This window comes from Chelonoidis abingdonii, chromosome 5 (genome assembly GCF_003597395.2).
Source record: "Chelonoidis abingdonii isolate Lonesome George chromosome 5, CheloAbing_2.0, whole genome shotgun sequence".
NCBI classification, from domain to species: Eukaryota; Metazoa; Chordata; order Testudines; family Testudinidae; genus Chelonoidis; species Chelonoidis abingdonii.
Genome location: NC_133773.1, coordinates 114351093 through 114371003, shown reverse-complemented (window position 1 = coordinate 114371003; position 19911 = coordinate 114351093). Strand labels below are relative to the sequence as shown.

The following is a 19911-nucleotide window of genomic DNA, read 5'->3' as shown; positions in this document are numbered from 1 at the left end:
TAAATGTGAAGTCCTGGTGCGATGCTGTGGCTAAAAGGGCCATTGTGGTCCTTGACCCTATAAATGACTATAGAGTTTGAGTGGGGAAGTTATGTGTGTAGGACCTATATCTTGAAAGATGTATTATGGTGGGTGAGGAATGTTGATCATCATAGCAGTGGAGCAGCTTTTGCATCTGTTGTTCTGACAGGACCTGATGCTGCTTTGATTTGGTATGCCCTGGTCTATGGGGAGCTTGCTTCTGATGATGAGGTTGTGGGGGTTGTTAGAAGGCCAGAAAGTGGGGTTCAGGAAAGATGTCTGAATCCTGAAAGAAATATTTCCACTGCAACAATGATCAACACCCTTCACAACACACCTTTCAAGAGCCTTGGGTCCTACACATGCCTATACTACATGTGGTATTCCTCATCCAGTGCACTAAATGTCCCAATAACTGCTATGTGGGTGAAACCAGACAATCACTACGGTCTTGAATGAACTGAGACAGAAAAATGATAAAAGACAAAAAACCCTATCACCTGTGGGTGAGCATTTTTCACAAAGTGATCATTCTGTATCTGACCTCTCAGCCCTCATCCTCAAAGGAAACCTACACAGCACTTCAAAAAGATGAATGTGGGATCTTAAATCCATAATTTAGCTAGACACTTAAAAATCCTGGACTGAACAGACACACTGGATTTATGGCTTATTACAACAATCTATAACCCACTAACACCCCTGCCTTTTGTGCACCCCTGTGACTGGTGGGGTGTTAATGGGCCACTTCACCTTGAAGAGTCCTTTGAAATATGTGTTAACTATTTAAACTAAGCCATCTTTCATCTTCAGAGGGATAGCCATGTTAGTCTGGATCTGCAAAAGCAGCAAAGAATCTTGTGGCACCTTATAGACTAACACACGTTTTGGAGCATGAGCTTTCGTGGGTGAATGACATGTATCCGACGAAGTGGGTATTCAGCCACGAAAGCTCATGCTCCAAAACGTCTGTTAGTCTATAAGGTGCCACAAGACTCTTTGCTGCTTTTACATCTTTCATCTTGTATTTAGGTGTGACACTGAGTACCTTTCCCAAACCTGAAGAAGAGCTCTGTAAGCATGAAAGCTTGTCTCCTTCACCAACAGAAGTTGGTCCAATAAAAGATATTATCTCACCCACCTTCTCTGTCTTTTAGGTTTCTGATTTTTTAACTGATCTCAGTGGGTTTGTGCGTGTGTTTATTTCTCTTTATTTTTAGGAAATTGATTCCAGTGGAAGATCTAACTGCTGAGAGTGCTTTATATTGGCGATCTCTTTGTGAGTATCTAAAATCAAAAGGGGAAGAAGGTGAAGCTTTGATGGAGCAGATTTTGTCAGAACCTGCCACATATGCAGATTATCTGTTGAGGTAATTATATTTAAAAATGCTTAATTACCATGAATGTAGGAAAAACTGCTGAGAATATTTGTTGGGGGTGGTCTACACTACAGATTTAGGTCAGATTATATCAACCTAACCCTGTAAGTGTAAGTGTCTATACGAAAACGTAGCTCCCTCTGATGTAAATGACCACTACATCAACTTAAGTTCACCTCCGCAACAGGTGTAGTGCTTAGGTCGATATACTTAGGGTGACCCAGTGTCTACTCCTGAGGGGAATTTTGTGCCACTCCGTGTGTGCATAATTAATGAGCCGCACATATTTTTAATTTTTTGTGCCATATAATCACACCAGTTTCAATTATTTTTTGTCATTTATTTCAAAATACCTGTCAGCAAGTATGTCCATAACAATAGGGGTAACAAAAAAAGATTCAGGAAATGTTTTTTGACAAATAGAGTCCTTACTAGGCCTATGAATACAGACCTTTGAGTAATAATTCATTTAAAGCACAATACAGATGTTTTCCTGCACCCCTTCCTTAGCAACAGTGCAAAGGCTTGGAGGGAGTCAGGGGTAATGGAGGAGCTGAGGGAGAAGGAAGTAATTGCTCGGAGTCTGGGAGTGAATCGGGAGGGGGGTGTACAGGGGGGGAGGGAAGTATAGAGCAGGTTTCTATTGTGGGGAGGAAAGGATTGTTAGGGAGTTGGGAAGCCTCCCCCAGGCAGACTCAGACCACAGGCACATCTGTCTCACCCCCATTTCTCCCTGCACCTTCTTCCTTCTGGGCCCATGTGTCCCTGTACCCCACTCCCATTCAGCCCCAGCTCAGTGCTGTCACCCTACTAGCTCCTGTACTCTCATTCCAGTCTGTCCCACTAGCTCTTCTGAACGCCAGTCTAGGTGACCATCCTGCAGCCTCGTGTGCCCTGCTCTGTCTGTGCCCCTCCGTAATGAAGCCTTCGCTTCCCCTTGCAACAAATCAGCCAGAGACCCCTTCTGAGTGCAATCACCAGTGCTTTTTATTTTCAGTGTCAGCTTCCATCACCTTCTGTTTACAGTCTGCTCCAAACCAGCAACCTGGGGACAGCTAGCTTCTCCAGCCAGCAGGGATGCACAGCCTTTGGCTCCTCCCTTTCCTTTCTCTTCCCCCTGCCCCTTCACTTCCTTCCTGCCAGCCTTATATAGCTCCCTGGATAATGAGGCCCGCAAGTGCTTCTCTTCTAGCAGTTTGGTATAGCCTATTCAGGCAGCCCCAATTAATACTTCTTAATTGGAACTGGGCTAACAGGGGCCTGGCTAGGATCTCCTGGCCAGCATCCTGTTAAACACCCCCATATACTGTTCTCGCTCACCTGGCCCTGCATGTTGCTGTGAGAAAAGCAGCCTCTGCTCTTTTCTTCTCCATGGCTGACTGCTCCAGCTTGTGAGCCGTCTGTCCTCTTTTCTGATGCCTCAGCAGCCCCTGGTAGGTGAAAGGAGTAATTGCAGCGCCTCTCCATCAGATGGCTCATATCAAGTGTAAGTAGTCTCTTGGCCTATCTAAGGTCGTGATCAAGTGTCGTCTTGTTGGTCTTTTGGCCTCGAGATGAAAACCTTGTCTAGTGTCTCTGGGACCTTGAAGTAAAAGTATTATCTAAGTTATTTCTGTGGAGAAAAAAAATCTATGAGAGACGAATTCTGTGCATGCACAGAGGCACAGAATTTCCCCAGGAGTAAATTAAACATCTTTGAACATTCCAGAAAAACCTTATTAAAAGGTTTCAAAGTCAAGGACTCAGAAATTAGGAAATGCCATTTTAGGGTTTTTATGCAACCTTAGTTTAGTCCCACTGCATATGCATTATGACACAGTCTTTACTTACTTGATCGCATACTAATTTTTCCACAGGGCCCCTGCTTCTTTCAGTGCACAAGATGAAATGTGATCTGGGATGTGTGGTGAATTAGGCTGTTGTCTGTAGGACCCCTGCCTCATTTGTTGCACAAATTGACAACTGTGTGGTAGAATGAGGCAGGGAACTTCAGAAAGAGAGAGGATGCTGGTAACATGCTTTAGGAACTTTATAGATGTCAGTTTATTAAATTTATTCATATTTATAAAAGCACTAATCTAGTATGTTGGGTGTAAAATAATGACATGTACATTTTAATTTAAGAGGCCATAAAGGACTTTTTCCTTCCTTCCTGACAATATTCTTCAAACCCTTCTGTCTTCTCCCCACCAGGAAAAGACTGGAATAAGGTAATCTAGGTTTTGAGACACAGGACGGGAAGTCAGTTACACACTGTTAGATCCTTCACAGAGAGACCCCTGTAATTTAAATGATTTAGGTCCCAAAAGGGTAACCTTAAATTTTGCCAAGAAATTAGTTAGCAGCCAGTACAGGTGCTTTTGGCATGAAATTACTTAATAAGCAGGGAGCTGAATTTTGCAATGGTTTCAGGTTCTAAATGGTCCCCATGGAACACAATCAGAAAAATAGTTGCACCCCTTCTTTTACATCTTGTGTTATAATTTGTGCAGCTGTTGGTTTAAAGTGTCCTCCCACCCTTTCCTACTCCCTGGTCTTATTAGTATGGGTTTTGGAAAACCTAAACTACAGCACATGGGCGACGTGTGAGCCCCTCCTCCTGGGTGGCTAGCCATGTGGCCTCGACCCTTGCACTCAAGGTCCCACTCCTACTCCTTGACCACTAGAGCCCCAAGTGGCGACCTTTCCCTCCACAGCCAAAGGAGCCCTGGCTGGCACTGCCACTGAGCCATGCCAGTGCTGGGCCCCCGGCCCCCAGCACCAGTCCACCCCTAGCACCAGGCCTCCAGATGACAGTAGAGCTGAGTTCCTTCTTGGGCACTGGCATGCGGGAGAGGGCAGAGCAGGGGTTGGCTTAGGTGGTGTTTAGCCTCCTCGTGCCTGTTATACCAGCCACCTATGCTACAACATGTTAAATCTATTATGAATTGTTTTTAAAATATAACTTTAGTTTGGACTATGCTGCCCTTAACCATGCTCCAAGCTCTCACTTGTGAAGGTCTGTAACTGAATGACCCCAAATGAGTCCTAGGGAATAACATAAATAGAAAGCTGCAAACACTTTTAAAAATGTTTCTTCATCTTTTTGTAATGTCTGTAAGAGATGGAAAATCTTTTAACTGAATCACAATTTCTTCAGAAGTGTTTTCTTTGTAACCGTTGTTCTCCAGGCTAAAAATATTTTATCCTTTGATTTTTTTCACAATTTTTTAAAGTTTTTGAGGGGGAAAAAATGGTTCAGACATTTGAGTATGAGGAAAGTGTATATTGCAGGATGGGGAGACACTTACCCCATTATAAAGAAATTCTTAAAATTATTTTCTTTAGTAGAGCTAGCACCAAAATGATTAGATTTAGGAAGTTTAAGACTTAGTTTTTGGCATAAAAACAGTCTTTACTGAAAAATGCCTAAGTGTTCTGGAGAAAATGTTTGGATTTGACTTAAGCTGTTGAAAATCACACTTTGTGACCTATACTGTATGTCAAGTTTTCTTTTGATGCTAAGGAATGCTCTGCAGAACATGTGTGCATAGCCAAGGAATAAATATGTAGAGAGCACGGGTTCTAGAAAATCAGGAAATGACCGAGGATACATTTCTCCTTGTGAATATGGACTACCCATCTTTGCCAGCAAATTTTCAGTGTTACTTTATGGTGTTTGTTAGAATGGTTTACTGGGTACTTCTCATATAAATTACGTCCTTAGACTCGGTATATCTGGTATATGGTATTCAATGCTATAGTTATACTAAATCTTTTTTTTTACTTTTTAAATTGCTCACTTATTTGAGAAATGGTGCATATGTATTTAAAGATGGTTATGCCTACACACAAGGCAGAATTAAGCTTGCATATGCAAAATGAACTTTTGTCATTTTCTGCTTCTAACATTTATAGAGATCTCAATGTAGTTTTTTGTGGATTTCATACATTTAAGCTACTTTATTTGCATGTCTTATAAATGTTCATCCAGAATTGAATAAATCTTCAAAAAGAAAAGACATGAACAATGAACTTCAAATGTTTTATTATTAATGTATTGTGATAGTAAAAGATGTAACCTTTTGTTACACAGAAGAAGGAAGGAACACTTTTGTATTTTGACTTTGCAACAGATATTGCATTTAATGATGACTGTTCTTTGTGTTCAGTTACCTTCAGAACATGCCAGTTCTGAGTGAAGAACAAAGGGAAGATTTTTCCTGTATTGAAAACTTGCTGACAAAAGAATTTATAGGTCAGCAGTTGATTCTTATTATAGGCTGCATGGATACCACTGAAGAGGGAGGAAGGTAAGCTTTGTAAAATTGTATGCATGTACAGGTTTGTTTTACTGACTTCTTGGCCTTTACTATGGAAACCGGCTTGCTTACATCTAGAATGTACTTCTAAAGAAAAAAATGTCAGCCAGTCAAAATATTACAGTTCTATGCTGGTTGCAAAAATGGCCTCACTTTGCTTAACAGGGTTGCTTTTGAGTACATTCAGAGTCCTAGCTGCTTACTTCAGTGAAACAATACATTTAACATACTTCTGTTATTAATGGAGACCTAGTACCACCATGGGAGAGTGAATTCGTTTATTTTCCATTCTGACTTGCTCATAATCATCAGAATTGTTGTCTAAGTTCTAAGTAAACAGCCTCTTCATGAATTGTGATATCAAAAAGAAAAAGGCATAGATTCCATTTTAGATCTCAAGCAGATTTTACTATTTTAATTGATACATTAAAACCATCTTTTTACCTGCAACTTGAGCAAACTTGACATGGAAGTTATTGAGAGAGAATAAGCTTGAAAACCCACAATGCCACATTTTTCCTTTTTCCAGATACAACTGCACATTAATTAGTATTGTCGGCGTGACAGTCTTGTTTTGGTTTACTGCATTGTGCAGGCATTGAAGGAATAAAGTTGTTTTGTACTATTAGACTAGTGAAGACATTTTGCACCTAGAAAGATGTGAGTTTTTAATTAAAGAACTTAAATAGAAGTGTTCTTCACTAATTATAAACAATGAGTGTTCCTACCCCCTCACTTTTATTTAGATAATAGGTCACACTTCATAGAAAATTTGGTGTCATCTGGTAAAAGCAGAAGAAAATAATACTGAGTAAAAAAAAAATTGAATAATTCATTAATGTTCAGCTAAGAACAACCTAGTACTTTACTAGCAAATGTATTTCAAAATAAATAAAGTAGATTAAATCTTAGCTATTGAGTGTTTCCACAGTATTTTTAAGAAAGGAGGGTGTAATTTGAAAGAGTAAAACTTTACTTTTTTTTTAAAACACAGGAAGCGTCTGCTGGCTGTCTTGCAGGAGATTCTTATTCTACCTACTACTTCAACATCCCTTATATCTTCACTTGTCGAGAGATTGCTCAGCATTCTCAAAGATGATGACAGGAGAATTCATACTGTAAGTAGTTTTATTTGTTTTTAGGCCATGTGACAGACAGCCTTGACAGATGATCGTAATGGAAGTGGCAGCAACCACTATAGTTACTTCTGCAAAAACATGCCATTCTGGTCCTCTCTTCCAGCCTTGTCTCATTTTCACCATCCACCCTAAGATATGTGAACTCTGAAGTTAAATAAGCCATGTGCACACCCACAATCTGGAATGTATGATTTCTAAACATTGATCGGTTGTTTTTGAAAATACCACTAAATTTAAAAAGTGGTGCCCTTTCACAAACTGCAGTATTTAATGTCTCCTAATGTGGCAGATCTCAACCAATTTTGACCAGAACGTTCACAGGCCCTTACGCCTCTTTATGAAGGCATCAATCCTTTCTATCACATTTCCCAGACTCAGCTAGCTATCAGGAAATTCTAGACCTCTTGTGTGGTAGGGCAGTATATTGGCAAAAAGTGTCACTAATCTTTTGGGGATTTATTGTAGTAGTTTTATCTATTAAAGAAATCTGAATGAAAGCTCAGGATTTATGCAGAGGGATGGCACTTTTTTAATGTTGAAAGTTCAGGTATATATGTCTATAGGATCTGAGAGTCAGACCAATGACAACAAGCGGTGTTAATAGCAATAACTTTTGCCTCCAATGTTAGGTTGCAGAAATTATCTCAGAGGTTCGTGAGCCCATTGTAACAGTTGACACTCCTGTAGATGCAGCTGAAATAAGAAAGCAACAACTTAAGGTAAATGAATTTTAGGTAACTTACAGGAAATATATACAGTGGCTATTTAATTTTATGTACTTTTACAGACAGCACACTTTGTATATATGTGCTACTGACTGACTGATTTAGATAGTCTATCATTTATTTTACAGCTAATAAAAATTAGTTACAATGTTGTGACTTTCATCTTCTGTGTATTTAGCTGGCTGAAATAAAAGTGAAACTTTTGGAAACAAAAGAAGCTTTGGAGGAATGTATTACTCTGCAGGATTTTAATCGTGCATTGGTGTTAAAAGAGAAAATAAGAGAGCTGGAATGCATCAAAAGCGATCTGATAAAAGAAACAGAACAGCCTGAAATTAAAGAAATGCGCGTGGAGAAGGTTCTATTTCCTTTTTTTCCCTCTCTTCTCTCTCCCACCCCGCCCCACCCAAAAAGTGCTGGTTATATTTTTATATCAATGATATTTTAGTTCACTTTGGTTTTCAACCAACTGGTGAACAGGCCTGTGTCTTATTTAATTTTCTTTTGAAGCTGTTAATAGGCATTTCATTGTTTTTCATCCAGTTGTCAGTGTTTTGCATTTGAACTTCAAATGTAAATTATAATGTACTCTATCAAAAATGCTCTACAATTTAACTGCTGTTTAGTGCAGTTTATGTACTTTGAGGATATAATTAATACTTTATTTAAAAAAAGGGGTTTTCTCCTACCTAAGTGCTCCTAGCCTTAAGTGAAAATTAATGACAAATGAACCACAAATTCAACTAACTGCAGTTCTATTTCATTTTCAGTCCTGTAGGTGGATATCGCATTCTTTGATAGTGAGAATGTAGTGTAAAGAGAACATTTTACTTGCATAGAAAGACATTATCTGTTTGTTTTTTCTTTCTCCCATTCCTGATAAAGAAAATCTTTTTCTCCTCTTAAAGAATGATCCTGAAACACTGCTGAAGTGTTTACTGATGTGTTATGAACTCCTCAAGCAGATGACCCTTTCTAAAGAAATAGGCCCAACAATGAATGGAATCATTGAATCCTTGGTATGTGGCAATAAGTAGTACAACTTCACAAGTATAAAAGATAGAAAATAGAAAAAAGAATAAAATGAAAATAGAAACATTCTTAAGTATTATGGAAAATGGTGTAGTTCTTATAATGCATCTTCACACAACATTTCGTGTAGTTGTCAATTTCTTTGTGTATATTTGCATGTCTCATCTTCTGTTAACATCTCAATCTCTGCTTTTGTGTTTTCAATGTGTGATATATTTTCATATTTTTTATAAGCTACCATATATACTTGTTCATTAGCCTGTTTGATTATAAGCCACCCCCCAAAATGGATAGGTAAAAATAGCAAAAACTGTATGACCCTTTCATAAGCCGACCCTATATTTCAGGGGTTGGAAAACTTTGGCTCCCGGCCATCAGGGTAAGCCGCTGGCAGGTCGGGAGTTGGCTCACTCACTAGGTACAAAAGCACACGTGAATATGTTGCACTCTAGGTCTCTTAACATTTTACTTTCTAATAACTTCTTTTCAAACGTCATAGCAAGTATTTTGTTGTTCCAGTATGTACATTTTAATCACAAAGAATCAAATTATTATTTTTAGATACTTCCTGGAATAACTAATGTCCATCCAGCTGTAAGAAATATGGCAGTTTTGTGTTTGGGTTGCTGTGCCCTGCAGAACAAAGACTTTGCCAGTCGACACCTTGCATTGCTGCTACAGGTAAAAATTTTCTTAGCGATAAGAATTGGGTTGTTTGGCTGTGACTTTGTGAATAAAATTGGTCTTGTACCTGTGGCACATAATTCTAAATAAAATAGTACCTACAGTATATAGGACTTCATCTGTATTGGTTGAAGATTTAAAAAATAGTGAAATATATATGTCTTACATCCTAGCTTTGCCACATACACTTGACTTATGCTGATTGATCTAACTTCTCTCTGCCTCAGTTTTCCTCACCTGTAAAATGGGGGTACTTCAGTATTGCATACAAGATGCTGAGAAGCTTAATTCATAATATTTGTGACTTGCTTCTTTTTGGCCTATCTTGGGCATTATGTGAAAAAGAAAGGGGTCCTGGCAGCTCTAGGTGGTCTTCTCGGCACTTTTTTTCCCAAATGCAAGCTGCATATGTCCATGGTGTGGAAAATGCTTCATGATTGGTGCTCTCCTCCGCCCCCCCCCCCGAGTTCAGGGCAGAAGAAAAGGAGCTTAAATCAAACCTAAGGCCTCTAGAGTCACATGGACAATAGCAGATGGGTTTCTTGAACTGTTACTTATTTTTTATAACATTCTTATATATTTATTTGTACTGTAGTAGCATCCAAAGGCCCTCCTCAAAATAAGTGACCCACTTTATTAGGTGTTGACAAACATATAGGACAATATAGTTACTGACTAAGGGAATTTATGGTAAAATTGTCAAAAGTGACGTAAGTACTTAGGAGCCTAAATCCCATTGACTTTCAGTGAAACTTAGACTCCTAAATCTATAGAAAATGGAGCTTAAGGTGATGTCACTCTGGAAAATGTTACTCTTAGGTATGTGTGTCTTCTTTCAGATTAGACTAATTTATGCAAGTATTTGAATTTATTACCATTTCATTACTTGTTGCATCGTCTTTCAGATTAGACTGTAAACTGTTTGGGACAGGGATTATTGTTTTACATGAATAGTACTCAGCAGAGTGGAGTCCAAATTATGATTTGGGCCTTTGAGAGTTAGCAAAGTTCAAATAAGTTTGATTTTATTCTTATTGCTTCCAAAATAGACACAATAGGGCAGTAAGAATTCATGGGATAAGGCCTCCCATTTGGATCAGGATGACGTGTCCAATTGAAACAGCCATAAATAGTGCTGCACAGTTTTGAACTGAACGAAGTAGGCTGATTGCATAGCTGGAGCTGAATGAATAATGTTTTATATAGTTCAACCTCAGATTTTATTCCATACTTGGTTCATGTTTGAGCGCTCAGGTTGCTTTTTCATACTGTTCTAAAGTTTGGGGAGATTCACTTAGTTTAGGTGAATTGTTGTGTGATCTTTGGGTAATCTCAGTCACGGATTTAGGAGTTAAATATTGTCAGCTCTTTGTTTTTAACAAAAACTTTTAGTTGAGTGATGTACCATAGTACTATACAGCTTTTTCTCCTCGTCTACAAAACCTAGGTTTTACAAATTGATGATATTAAGGTAAAGCGAAGTGCTTTAAAGGGAGTCTTTGACCAGCTGATGTTATTTGGGATAGAAACATTCAAAGCAAAAAAAGACGATTCTCACAGTGAAGAAACAGAGATCAGAAATAGAGATTGTGAAGAAGAGGAGACTAAAATAAAAGAGTTGGAAGAAGAGACTGCCACTGTTCACAACCTCCTACAACTTCTTTCCAGTTTCTTAGACAGCGAGGTAAGTTATCTGTGAAATGCCGTCAGGCTGCTCTTCTACATCTTCTTTTTTTGTTACAAAAGTAAAAATTTGTATATAATTGTACATAAGTAATCTTACTTTCTTCCCAAACACTTCTGTATGTTTATATTCTTGGATCAGATGCCTAGTGTATTGAGATATTTCAGGAACTGCTTATAGATTTAAATATGAATGAAAATTGCATGTGCACTATTGATACTGCACAGAAGTCTATAAATAGAGCTGCTGTTCTTCCGTGGTTTCTTTAGAAAACTCCATAGTACTCCTGGTGAAAATATGAGCGACATTCCTTTATGACCCAGATAACTTTATTTTCCCATGAAAGGTCATTAGGCTAGATTCTAGGGAGGTGTAAATTGGCATAGCTCCATTTAAATCATTAATAATAACTAGAACAGCTTGTGATAACAAGGATATCCATGTGAATACAGTAGTATCTATACCAGAACAGACTATTTTAAACATTGCTCCAATCCATTTTTATAAACTGTTTTCTGTATTTTACAAGAGGAGGAAATACTTCATCACTCTTGGAGTTAAAGCTGCCATTGTGAGTTCACTGGGTCTGGTTTTGGAGTCGTAGCATTCTGTTCTTGGTCTCTGCTACCCTCCCATGTAACTCACGGCACTAACTAGGCATCTCCCACAGGTTTTCAGTGGTTTTGTTTCAGTTACAGTTATATACCCAGTGCTTTCTGAAAACATCAAATTGTGACCTTTGTAAGGGGAAAAGAAAAAAAAAAAGGGGGTACGAGCCTTCTGATGGATTGTATTCCTCATTATTATTTTCTGTTTTATATCAAATTTTCATTAAGCTACTTTTGGATCTTGGTCATCTTGTGTGATTGGCTTTTTCACCATGGTAGCCTTCTTGTAAGTAGTCTTAGGATAAATATATTGGGACTTGTCTTGAAAACTGGCTCTTACTTGTCTCCTTCCTTCCTTTTGGGAAACAGCTCACAAACTTTTTGAAACTCTGTGTAGATGGATAAGGGCAAATCTGAAGCCTCATCAGTGAGAGTTTGAACTAAATAAGGAGAAATGGATGCAAACTACTAGTGTTTGAGTATTTGGCAACTTATAAAGAAGTATGATTAACTGCATCCCTGGCATTACTGAAACTGTCAATCTTCCATGCCTTTCCTAGCTGTGCAAGAGCAATGAAATGGCAGGATTGTTATAGCAAAGTTGTGTGTTCTGAAATCCATTTTTTCACTAGTGAGTGAAAAGCCTTTTTCATTTTTAAGTGGGTTAGAAATGGATTGGAAGCTAAGAAGTTTTTATTTTTCCATTACAGTTATCTGTAGGTTTCATGATAGAGATTTGAGGCTCCTGAATTCTGTTAGTGTGGATTTGGATATCATTCATTTTACATTTACAGTAACTTACAAGTGTCTGGGGGATGCTATTTTAAGAGTTTCACTGACAGTAAGGATGCAACTCTGAGCCTGCATGGAGGTTGTCGGCATGTATCCACATGAATTTCAGTGTAAGATTGGGGCTTTACTTTTCAATTAACTAATGTTTATCAGTCAAAGGACTGTACTTCTGTCTCTGATCCAGTCTTTCTTTACTTAAGTTTTCAGAACTCAGGACAGAAGCTGCAGAAGGCCTGGCCAAGTTGATGTTCTCTGGGAGGTTAATTAGTGCCAAACTTCTTTCTCGTCTCATTTTGTTGTGGTATAATCCAGTGACAGAAGAGGATACTCAACTTAGACACTGTCTGGGAGTTTTCTTCCCTTTATTTGCTTATGCAAATAGGTATGAGCTTTTTAAAATCTGATGTTGAAATCATACATTGTTTTTTCTTTCTTTTCTAGGTTATAGTTTTAACTGATTTTGTTCTTGTGATTCCGATAAGTTTTGTATGTGGGGTGTATTATGTAACTATGATACAGTAGCCTAAGAAAGTAAGGACAGCATTGTCAAACCTGAGTACTTAAAATCAAACACCTAAATAAATGGCCTAATTTTTCAGTAGGTCTGAGCACCTGCAGTTCTCATTTACTTCATTGGGAGATTCGCATCTCAATGACTCTGAAATCAGGACATGTTTAAGTGCCTAACTATGTGTTTAAAGGCTTAATTTACAGCCTCCTAAGAAGGTAAGGTGATCATTTTCATGCTCCCTCTTGAGAGAGTTAAAATAGTAATAGTGTGTATCTATTTGCACAAGAAGATTCATTTATTCCTTTGCGCTGCATTAGTATATGGCTATCAACACTGATCACTCCACTGTTTTGGTTACATCTGGGACATATCTAGAAATAAAATCCACACTTCCATTTTTTTTAATGGACGGTTCTTCAACACTTAGCCAGACAGTCGGCTGTAATGATCATTCGCCATTTGGCCCATTCCTGCTCAACCGGAAAGGCTTGACGGCCAGAGTGTGCAACATCAGAACAGACTTGATGAAGCCATTTAATAGGGGGTTTGCCTCTGGGCTGCCTCCACCCCTTAGTTGGTAGAATTTTATCCTGAATTTTACAAGCTACCCAGAGAACGGTGTTCGCTGGAACATCTTGTGGCACACTTGCGACGTGTCCGAAAAGCATGAGGTGCCACCTGTGAACAATGGCCCTAGTAGTCTGTAGACCTGAACAACCATAAACATCTGCATTACAAATGAAGTCATTCCACTGTATGCCCAGTATACAACATTGACCTTCTGTGTGGAAAGTCTTCAGCTTTGTCCAGTCTGCGTGGTGTAGTGTCCATGTTTTGCAGCCCTACAACAGTATGGGAGGGATACAGCTCAAATAAATCCTGAACTTGGTTGTCATACTAAGATGGTGTTGATTCCATATCCATTGTAAACAGCCCATGGCAGATGCTGTGATGCCAATCCAATGGAGAACCTCTGTGTGAGAATTGGAGGAGCTGGTAAGTGTAGAACCCAGATAGAAAAAGATGGAAACTGTGGTTTGTTGTTCAAAGAGATTGGAGTCGCTGGTGGACCTGGTCCTAAATCTTGCAGTTTTGTCTTTGACCATGAAACATGGAGATCAATCTTATCTGACTTCTTCTCCACATGCTGGAGTGCTTCACGAAACCTGTTGGAGCTCTGTACTAAATGAACATCAGCAGCATAGTCAAGGTCTGTGAGTGAGAAATCACCGATTTCAATGCCTATGGACCTGACGGAATGCTGCATTACGGAATCCATTGCCTGACAAAGGAGTGCAGGGGCCAGAATGCAACTCTGCCTAATACCAGATACTGATTTAAAAGGTGCTGACATCCGGTTCCCCAGACTAACACGGGTAGTGGTTCCGTTATGCACCTTTCTAATCAAGTCCAGCAGAGTGGTAGGGACATCTACGCCTTTAAGGCTTCCATAAGGTGACACGGTCTACTGAATCAAATGCAGCCTTAAGATCAATGTACGCTACATGCAGGGGCTTCCTGAACTCGTGATGTATTGCCGACAACAAGCGAAGGGCCAAAATGGCATCTAACGTGAACTTGTTCTTCGTAAAACCTGACTGTTGGGGATGATGCTTCCAATGTAGCAAAGACTCCAGGTGTGCCAGCAAAACATGCAAAAACACCTTCCCTGGAATTGAGAGCATGGTGATCGGCCAGTAGCTCTTGCATTCACTGTGCGGTCCCTTGCTCTTAGAGTGAGATCACAATACTGTCCTTCCAGGCAGTTGGCAGGGTTCCAGTTCTCCACACCAGATGAAAGATGGCCAGAAGTGATTCTGCTCCAGGATTAAGAGCGCAGTGTAGCTGCTCTGAGGGGATGCCATCAGCACTGCCTACGCATCTGTTTTTCAGTTTAGAGATGGCACACTTCATTTCATCCAATGTCGGTGCATCAGTACAAATGTCTGGACCTGGAACCGCAGTGACTGCCAGATCATCCAGCGCTGAACAAGCGGCAGCTGGAGGATGGTTCAGGACACTGATAATGTTCCACTCAGTGTGAGAGAATGTCATCATGCGATGACATGTCGTTCAGGATGCTGTTTGTAATGACTACCTCTTGACTGCTGAGGTTGCAAATGGCGCAAAATGTTGGCTTCAAGTCGCCCCTGGCTAAGCTAAATTTGACATCATCCACCACTTGGTTATAATATGCCTTGCGATGGCGGAGTTCCAGGGTGTTAAACTTTCACTTCAGCTGATTACAAGTGTGCTTATCACACTGGTGGGATGCAGCCTTCACTTTTATTATCTGGAAGGCCTTCTCTGATAGCCATGGTCGGTGTGCTGGATGCCTATAGCCAATCGTCTACTCAGCAGATTGGTTGAGGGTAGAAGTGAACAGGGACCAGGGAACCTCCATGTCATCTGGCAGATTAGCTAGAGCTGAGAATCTGTTACTGATGTCAAGACAAAACCTGTTGGCTAAACCTGGCACACGGAGTGCATCAATATTAAACTTCATCATCATCGCAGAGGATTTACCTGTTCATTGGAGCATCTACATCGTTTGGGCAACCACTAGAAGGTGATCTGTTTTTGCTATGCATTCCGCACCACGATACACTCTACAGGAGGCGAAGAGACGTCTATCGTGTGTAATGATGTGGTCCAGCTCCATCTGAGTGATCCCATCGTGAGAGATCCATGACATCTGATGTATGCATCGCCACTTGAACCATGACCCAAGAATGGAAAGATTCTGGGAGGCACAGAATATAAGCAAGTGGTGAGAGTTATCAGTGGGTGTGCCTGAACCATAATGACCAATGACCTGTTCAAATCCAGTTCGCAGGGTGCCAGTAACTGCATTTAGGTCACCCAGGATCATGAGATTATCATGTGGAAGGACTGTGTATACTAGCTGTTCCAATGGATCATAGAAATGATCTTTAACTGAGTCAACAGATTCCTCTGTCTGTGCATAGATTACTATGACAGTGAGATAACCGTGCCGATGTTTAAGACGTACAGTTAGGGTTGGAGTGAAATAAATCTCTTCTAGTCTTTTGAAATTCCTTTTTATCTCCTTTTGTCCGTCTTTTCTTTCCCCTTTCCTAAATCTGTTTTTACTGCTGCCTGTGAAACTGCTTTGGGAGCTCTGATCCAACTCTTTATTGAATTTCTTAAGGAAGAGATAATATAAACAGAATTATTTTTACTTGTTTATGCTGCTGAGGACTGCAGCCAGGCATTGAAGTGTCACTGAAGGAACACTAGCAGTAGAACTTCGAAAGGAAACAGACAAACTGACCTTAGTGCTCAGCAGCCGTGTAGAGGAAACAGTTGGACTCCTGTTTTTAAATAATTAAATTAGCAGATTCAGGATTTTCAATGCAGGGTATTTGTTTTTGTGAGGCAGAGGGAGGTTGGTGGGGGAGAGGGAAAGGTGAGGTTTAAATAAACACAACAAAAATGTGACTGACTTACTCTCCTCCTTCCCTTCTCTGCCACTGAAAAAATATGACTAGCTACTCTTTGAGTGGCAGTTTGTGGCTAGCTAGTGTAAAAGCTAAATTGGGAATATTAAATAGTTACTAATCTATTTTTTACAATAAAAAGTGAATTTAAAGTTTTTGTTGGACTATAGATTGCTACTAAAAGGACAGTTGAGTGAATTGGGGATGGAGAGAGGGAAATTGTAGTGGAGGGGAAAAACCCTAATTTCCTATCACTACTCTGTCAAGAGCAGGAATAAGTCACTTTGAGAGGATAATTTTTCACTTAATTTCTGTTGAGTCCAGTATCAAAGTGAAACTAGGATAGTGTCCCCCAGTCTGGAATAATGGGCTCTGACCTCTGTGATTAGTTCTACATGTGAGCAGGTTATCTGGTTTTATTGAGACATTCTCTGGTTGCAGTTATATTGGCAAGAGGAGTCTGAAATCTTTATCTTTGAACATTAGTCTTACGGTATATCCCACCAAGTCACGGTCATTCTTTGTTCCAGACCAGAGTCACCACTATTAAAAATGCAATTGTGTATGTGCTACTGCGGCATTGAATGTACCTTCTCTAATAGGAGGGGGATGCTAATGTACTTCCTTGGTTATCATCCCTTTAAAGCCACCTCCTCTGCCCCTGCACTCTGGAGAGTTGCACACTGGATTCTTCAGGGACCAACAGAGAAAGGATTGTTGGATAAATAACCTGGTTTTAAACTGGCTTAGGGCCTTCTTCCTGATCCAGCAAACAGACAGAACCCCTGGTCCAGGGTGGGCCTCAGTACTTAGGATGGGATTGGAAGGTTTGGGTCTACTAAGGCCCCACAAAACAGTGTGCTAGTTCTGACCTGCAGCTGTGATGAACTTCTGATCACATATTCGTATCGTGTTACTAGCATTTGCCTCTTTTAAAACAGGACAAATCAGGAATGTTTTGAGGAAGCCTTTCTTCCAACTCTGCGAACACTGTTTAATGCTCCTGCATCTTCACCTTTGGCTGAAGTAGATATTGCTAATGTTTCTGAACTGTTAGTAGACCTGACAAGACCAAGTGGACTGAATCCTCAGGCCAAAAAGTCCCAGGATTACCAAGTATGTAGATTGTGGTTGATGGGGTGCTACTTTGATGTTTGTGGCTAGAGATTGCATCCCAACAACCCAGCCACTGCTATCACTCTGTGAAGATTTCTCCCTTTGAGGCTCCTGCATAAGAGGGAAGGGGAGAGATCATCCCAAGTGACCTGATTCTAGCTGCTGTTTTCTCATGTGTTTAAAGCAACACCACCATACTTAATTTGCTAGCAGGTATTGTTTGCTCCATCCTGTGTGTGTGTGTGCACATACATAAATTGGCGCACATGCTTAAAATGCTGTTTTTTGAGAAACATCTTTTTGCCATTTAACATAGCTGATTGGATACTTACGTTAGGCACATTACATGGTCTTCTCATGTAAATAACTTTCAACCAACTATCAGAATGTTCTTACAATTTTTCCAGGATTTAACAGTGCATGATAGCTTAGCTGTGAAAATCTGCAATGAGATCTTGATAGACCCAACTGCACCAGATGTTCGTATTTACGCGAAAGCCTTGAGTTCATTAGAACTCAGCAAATATTTCACAAAAGATCTTCTGGTTCTACTTGACGAGATCCTTGAGGTAGGTGGTATACAAATAAATTGTGTTACATTGCTCTTGGTACCTTTTTAGTAGCTAAAAATTTAGTATCTCAGTAGTATTCCATAGTTTTTTTAGTTATTTAACAAAGAATCTGTGTAAACGTCATACTAATCAGGATGGAATTTTTGTTTTAATCAAATATTTATATTTTAAACAAATCTAATTAAAAATGAGTTAATTTGTGGGCTGAGATCACTATGAACTATCTTGTTAAAATACAATGAACCATTTCAACCAGTGCAATAAGTTGAAGCAACATGCCATGTTTTTCATGTCATCACAGTAAGGTTCATGATAAATGTGCTGCAGCTTCTTTTATCACATGTAAGTAAAATTGAAGATAGTCCTTCACAACTTGGACTATAGTATAGACTCATAGAAGATTAGAGTTGGAAGAGACCTCAGGAAGTCATCTAGTTCAACCCCTGCTCAAAACAGGGCCCACCCCAACTAAATCATCCCAGCCCGGGCTTTGTCAAGCCAGGCCTTAAAAACTTCTAAGGACGGAGATTCCACTATCTCCCTAGGTAACCCATTCCAGTGCTTCACCACCCTCCGATGAAATAGGTTTTCCTAATGTCCAACCTAGACCTCCCTCACTGCAGCTTGAGACCATTGCTCCGTGTTCTGTCATCTGCCACCACTGAGAACAGCCTAGCTCCATCCTCTCTGGAACCATCCCTTCAGGTTGTTGAAGGCTGCTATCAAATCCCCCTCACTCTTCTCTTCTGCAGACTAAATAACCCCAGGTCCCTCAGCCTCTCTTCATAAATCACATGCTGCAGCCCCCTAATCATTTTTGTTGCCCCTCACTGGGCTCTCTCCTGTTTGTCCACATCCTTTCTATTGTGAGGGTGCGCAAAACTGGACGCAATACTCCAAATGTGGCCTCACCAGTGCTGAATAGAGGGGAATAATCACTTCCCTCGATCTGCTAGCAATGCTCCTACTAATGCAGCCTAATATGCTGTTAGCCTTCTTGGCAACAAAGGCACATTGTTGACTCATATCCAGCTTTTTGTCCACTGTAATTCTCAGGTCCTTTTCTGCAGAACTGCCGCTTAGCCAGTCGGTCTCCAGCCTGTAGTAGTGCATGGGATTCTTCCATCCTAAGTGCAGGACTCTGCACTTGTCCTTGTTGAACCCCATCAGATTTCTTTTAGCCCAATCATCCAGTTTGTCTAGGTCACTCTGGCCCTTATCCCTATGCTCCAGTGTATCTGTCTCTCCCCCCAGGTTCGTGTCATCTGCGAACTTGCTGAGGGTGTAATCCATCTCATCATCCAGATCATTTAATGAAGAAGTTGAACAAAACCGGCCCCAGGACAGAGCCCTGGGAAACTCCGCTTGATACCGGCTGCCAGCTAGACATCGAGCCATTGATCACTACCTGTTGAGCTGACGATCTAGTCAACTTTCTGTCTACCTTATAGTGTGTTCATCCAATCCATACTTTTTTTACTTGCTGGCAAGAATACTGTGGGAAACCGTATCAAAAGCTTTGCTAAAGTCAAGATATATCACCTCCACTGCTTTCCCCATATCCACAGAGCCTGTTATCTCATCATAGAAGGCAATCAGGTTGGTAGGCATGACTTACCCTTGGTGAATCCATGTTGATTGTTCCTGATCACCTTCCTCTCCTCCAAGTGCTTCAAAATGGATTCCTTGAGGACCTGCTCCATGTTTTTTCCAGGGACTGAGGTGAGGCTGGGAGATCTGTAGTTCCCCAGATTACCCTTCTTCCTTTTTTTTAAAAGATGAGTGCTATATTGGTCTTTTTCCAATCGTCCAGGACCTCCCCCCCGATCGCCATGAGTTTTAAAGATAGTGGCCTATGGCTCTTTAATCCCATCAGCCAACTCCCT

At 40.2% G+C, this 19911-nt stretch overlaps 1 protein-coding gene across 2 annotated transcripts in view; it reads left to right on the top strand.

Annotated features, from left to right (window-relative positions):
- Positions 1–19911, top strand: part of NCAPG (non-SMC condensin I complex subunit G) — a 40156-nt gene that overhangs the window by 12295 nt on the left and 7950 nt on the right. For both annotated transcript variants that reach the window (XM_032800812.2, XM_032800813.1), the window contains 11 exons: positions 1242–1391; positions 5552–5692; positions 6696–6819; positions 7470–7559; positions 7744–7923; positions 8474–8584; positions 9159–9278; positions 10729–10965; positions 12566–12747; positions 17279–17453; positions 17861–18022. In XM_032800812.2, coding sequence (XP_032656703.1) covers positions 1242–1391; positions 5552–5692; positions 6696–6819; positions 7470–7559; positions 7744–7923; positions 8474–8584; positions 9159–9278; positions 10729–10965; positions 12566–12747; positions 17279–17453; positions 17861–18022 — 1672 coding nt within the window. The remainder of the gene's footprint in view (positions 1–1241; positions 1392–5551; positions 5693–6695; positions 6820–7469; positions 7560–7743; positions 7924–8473; positions 8585–9158; positions 9279–10728; positions 10966–12565; positions 12748–17278; positions 17454–17860; positions 18023–19911) is intronic.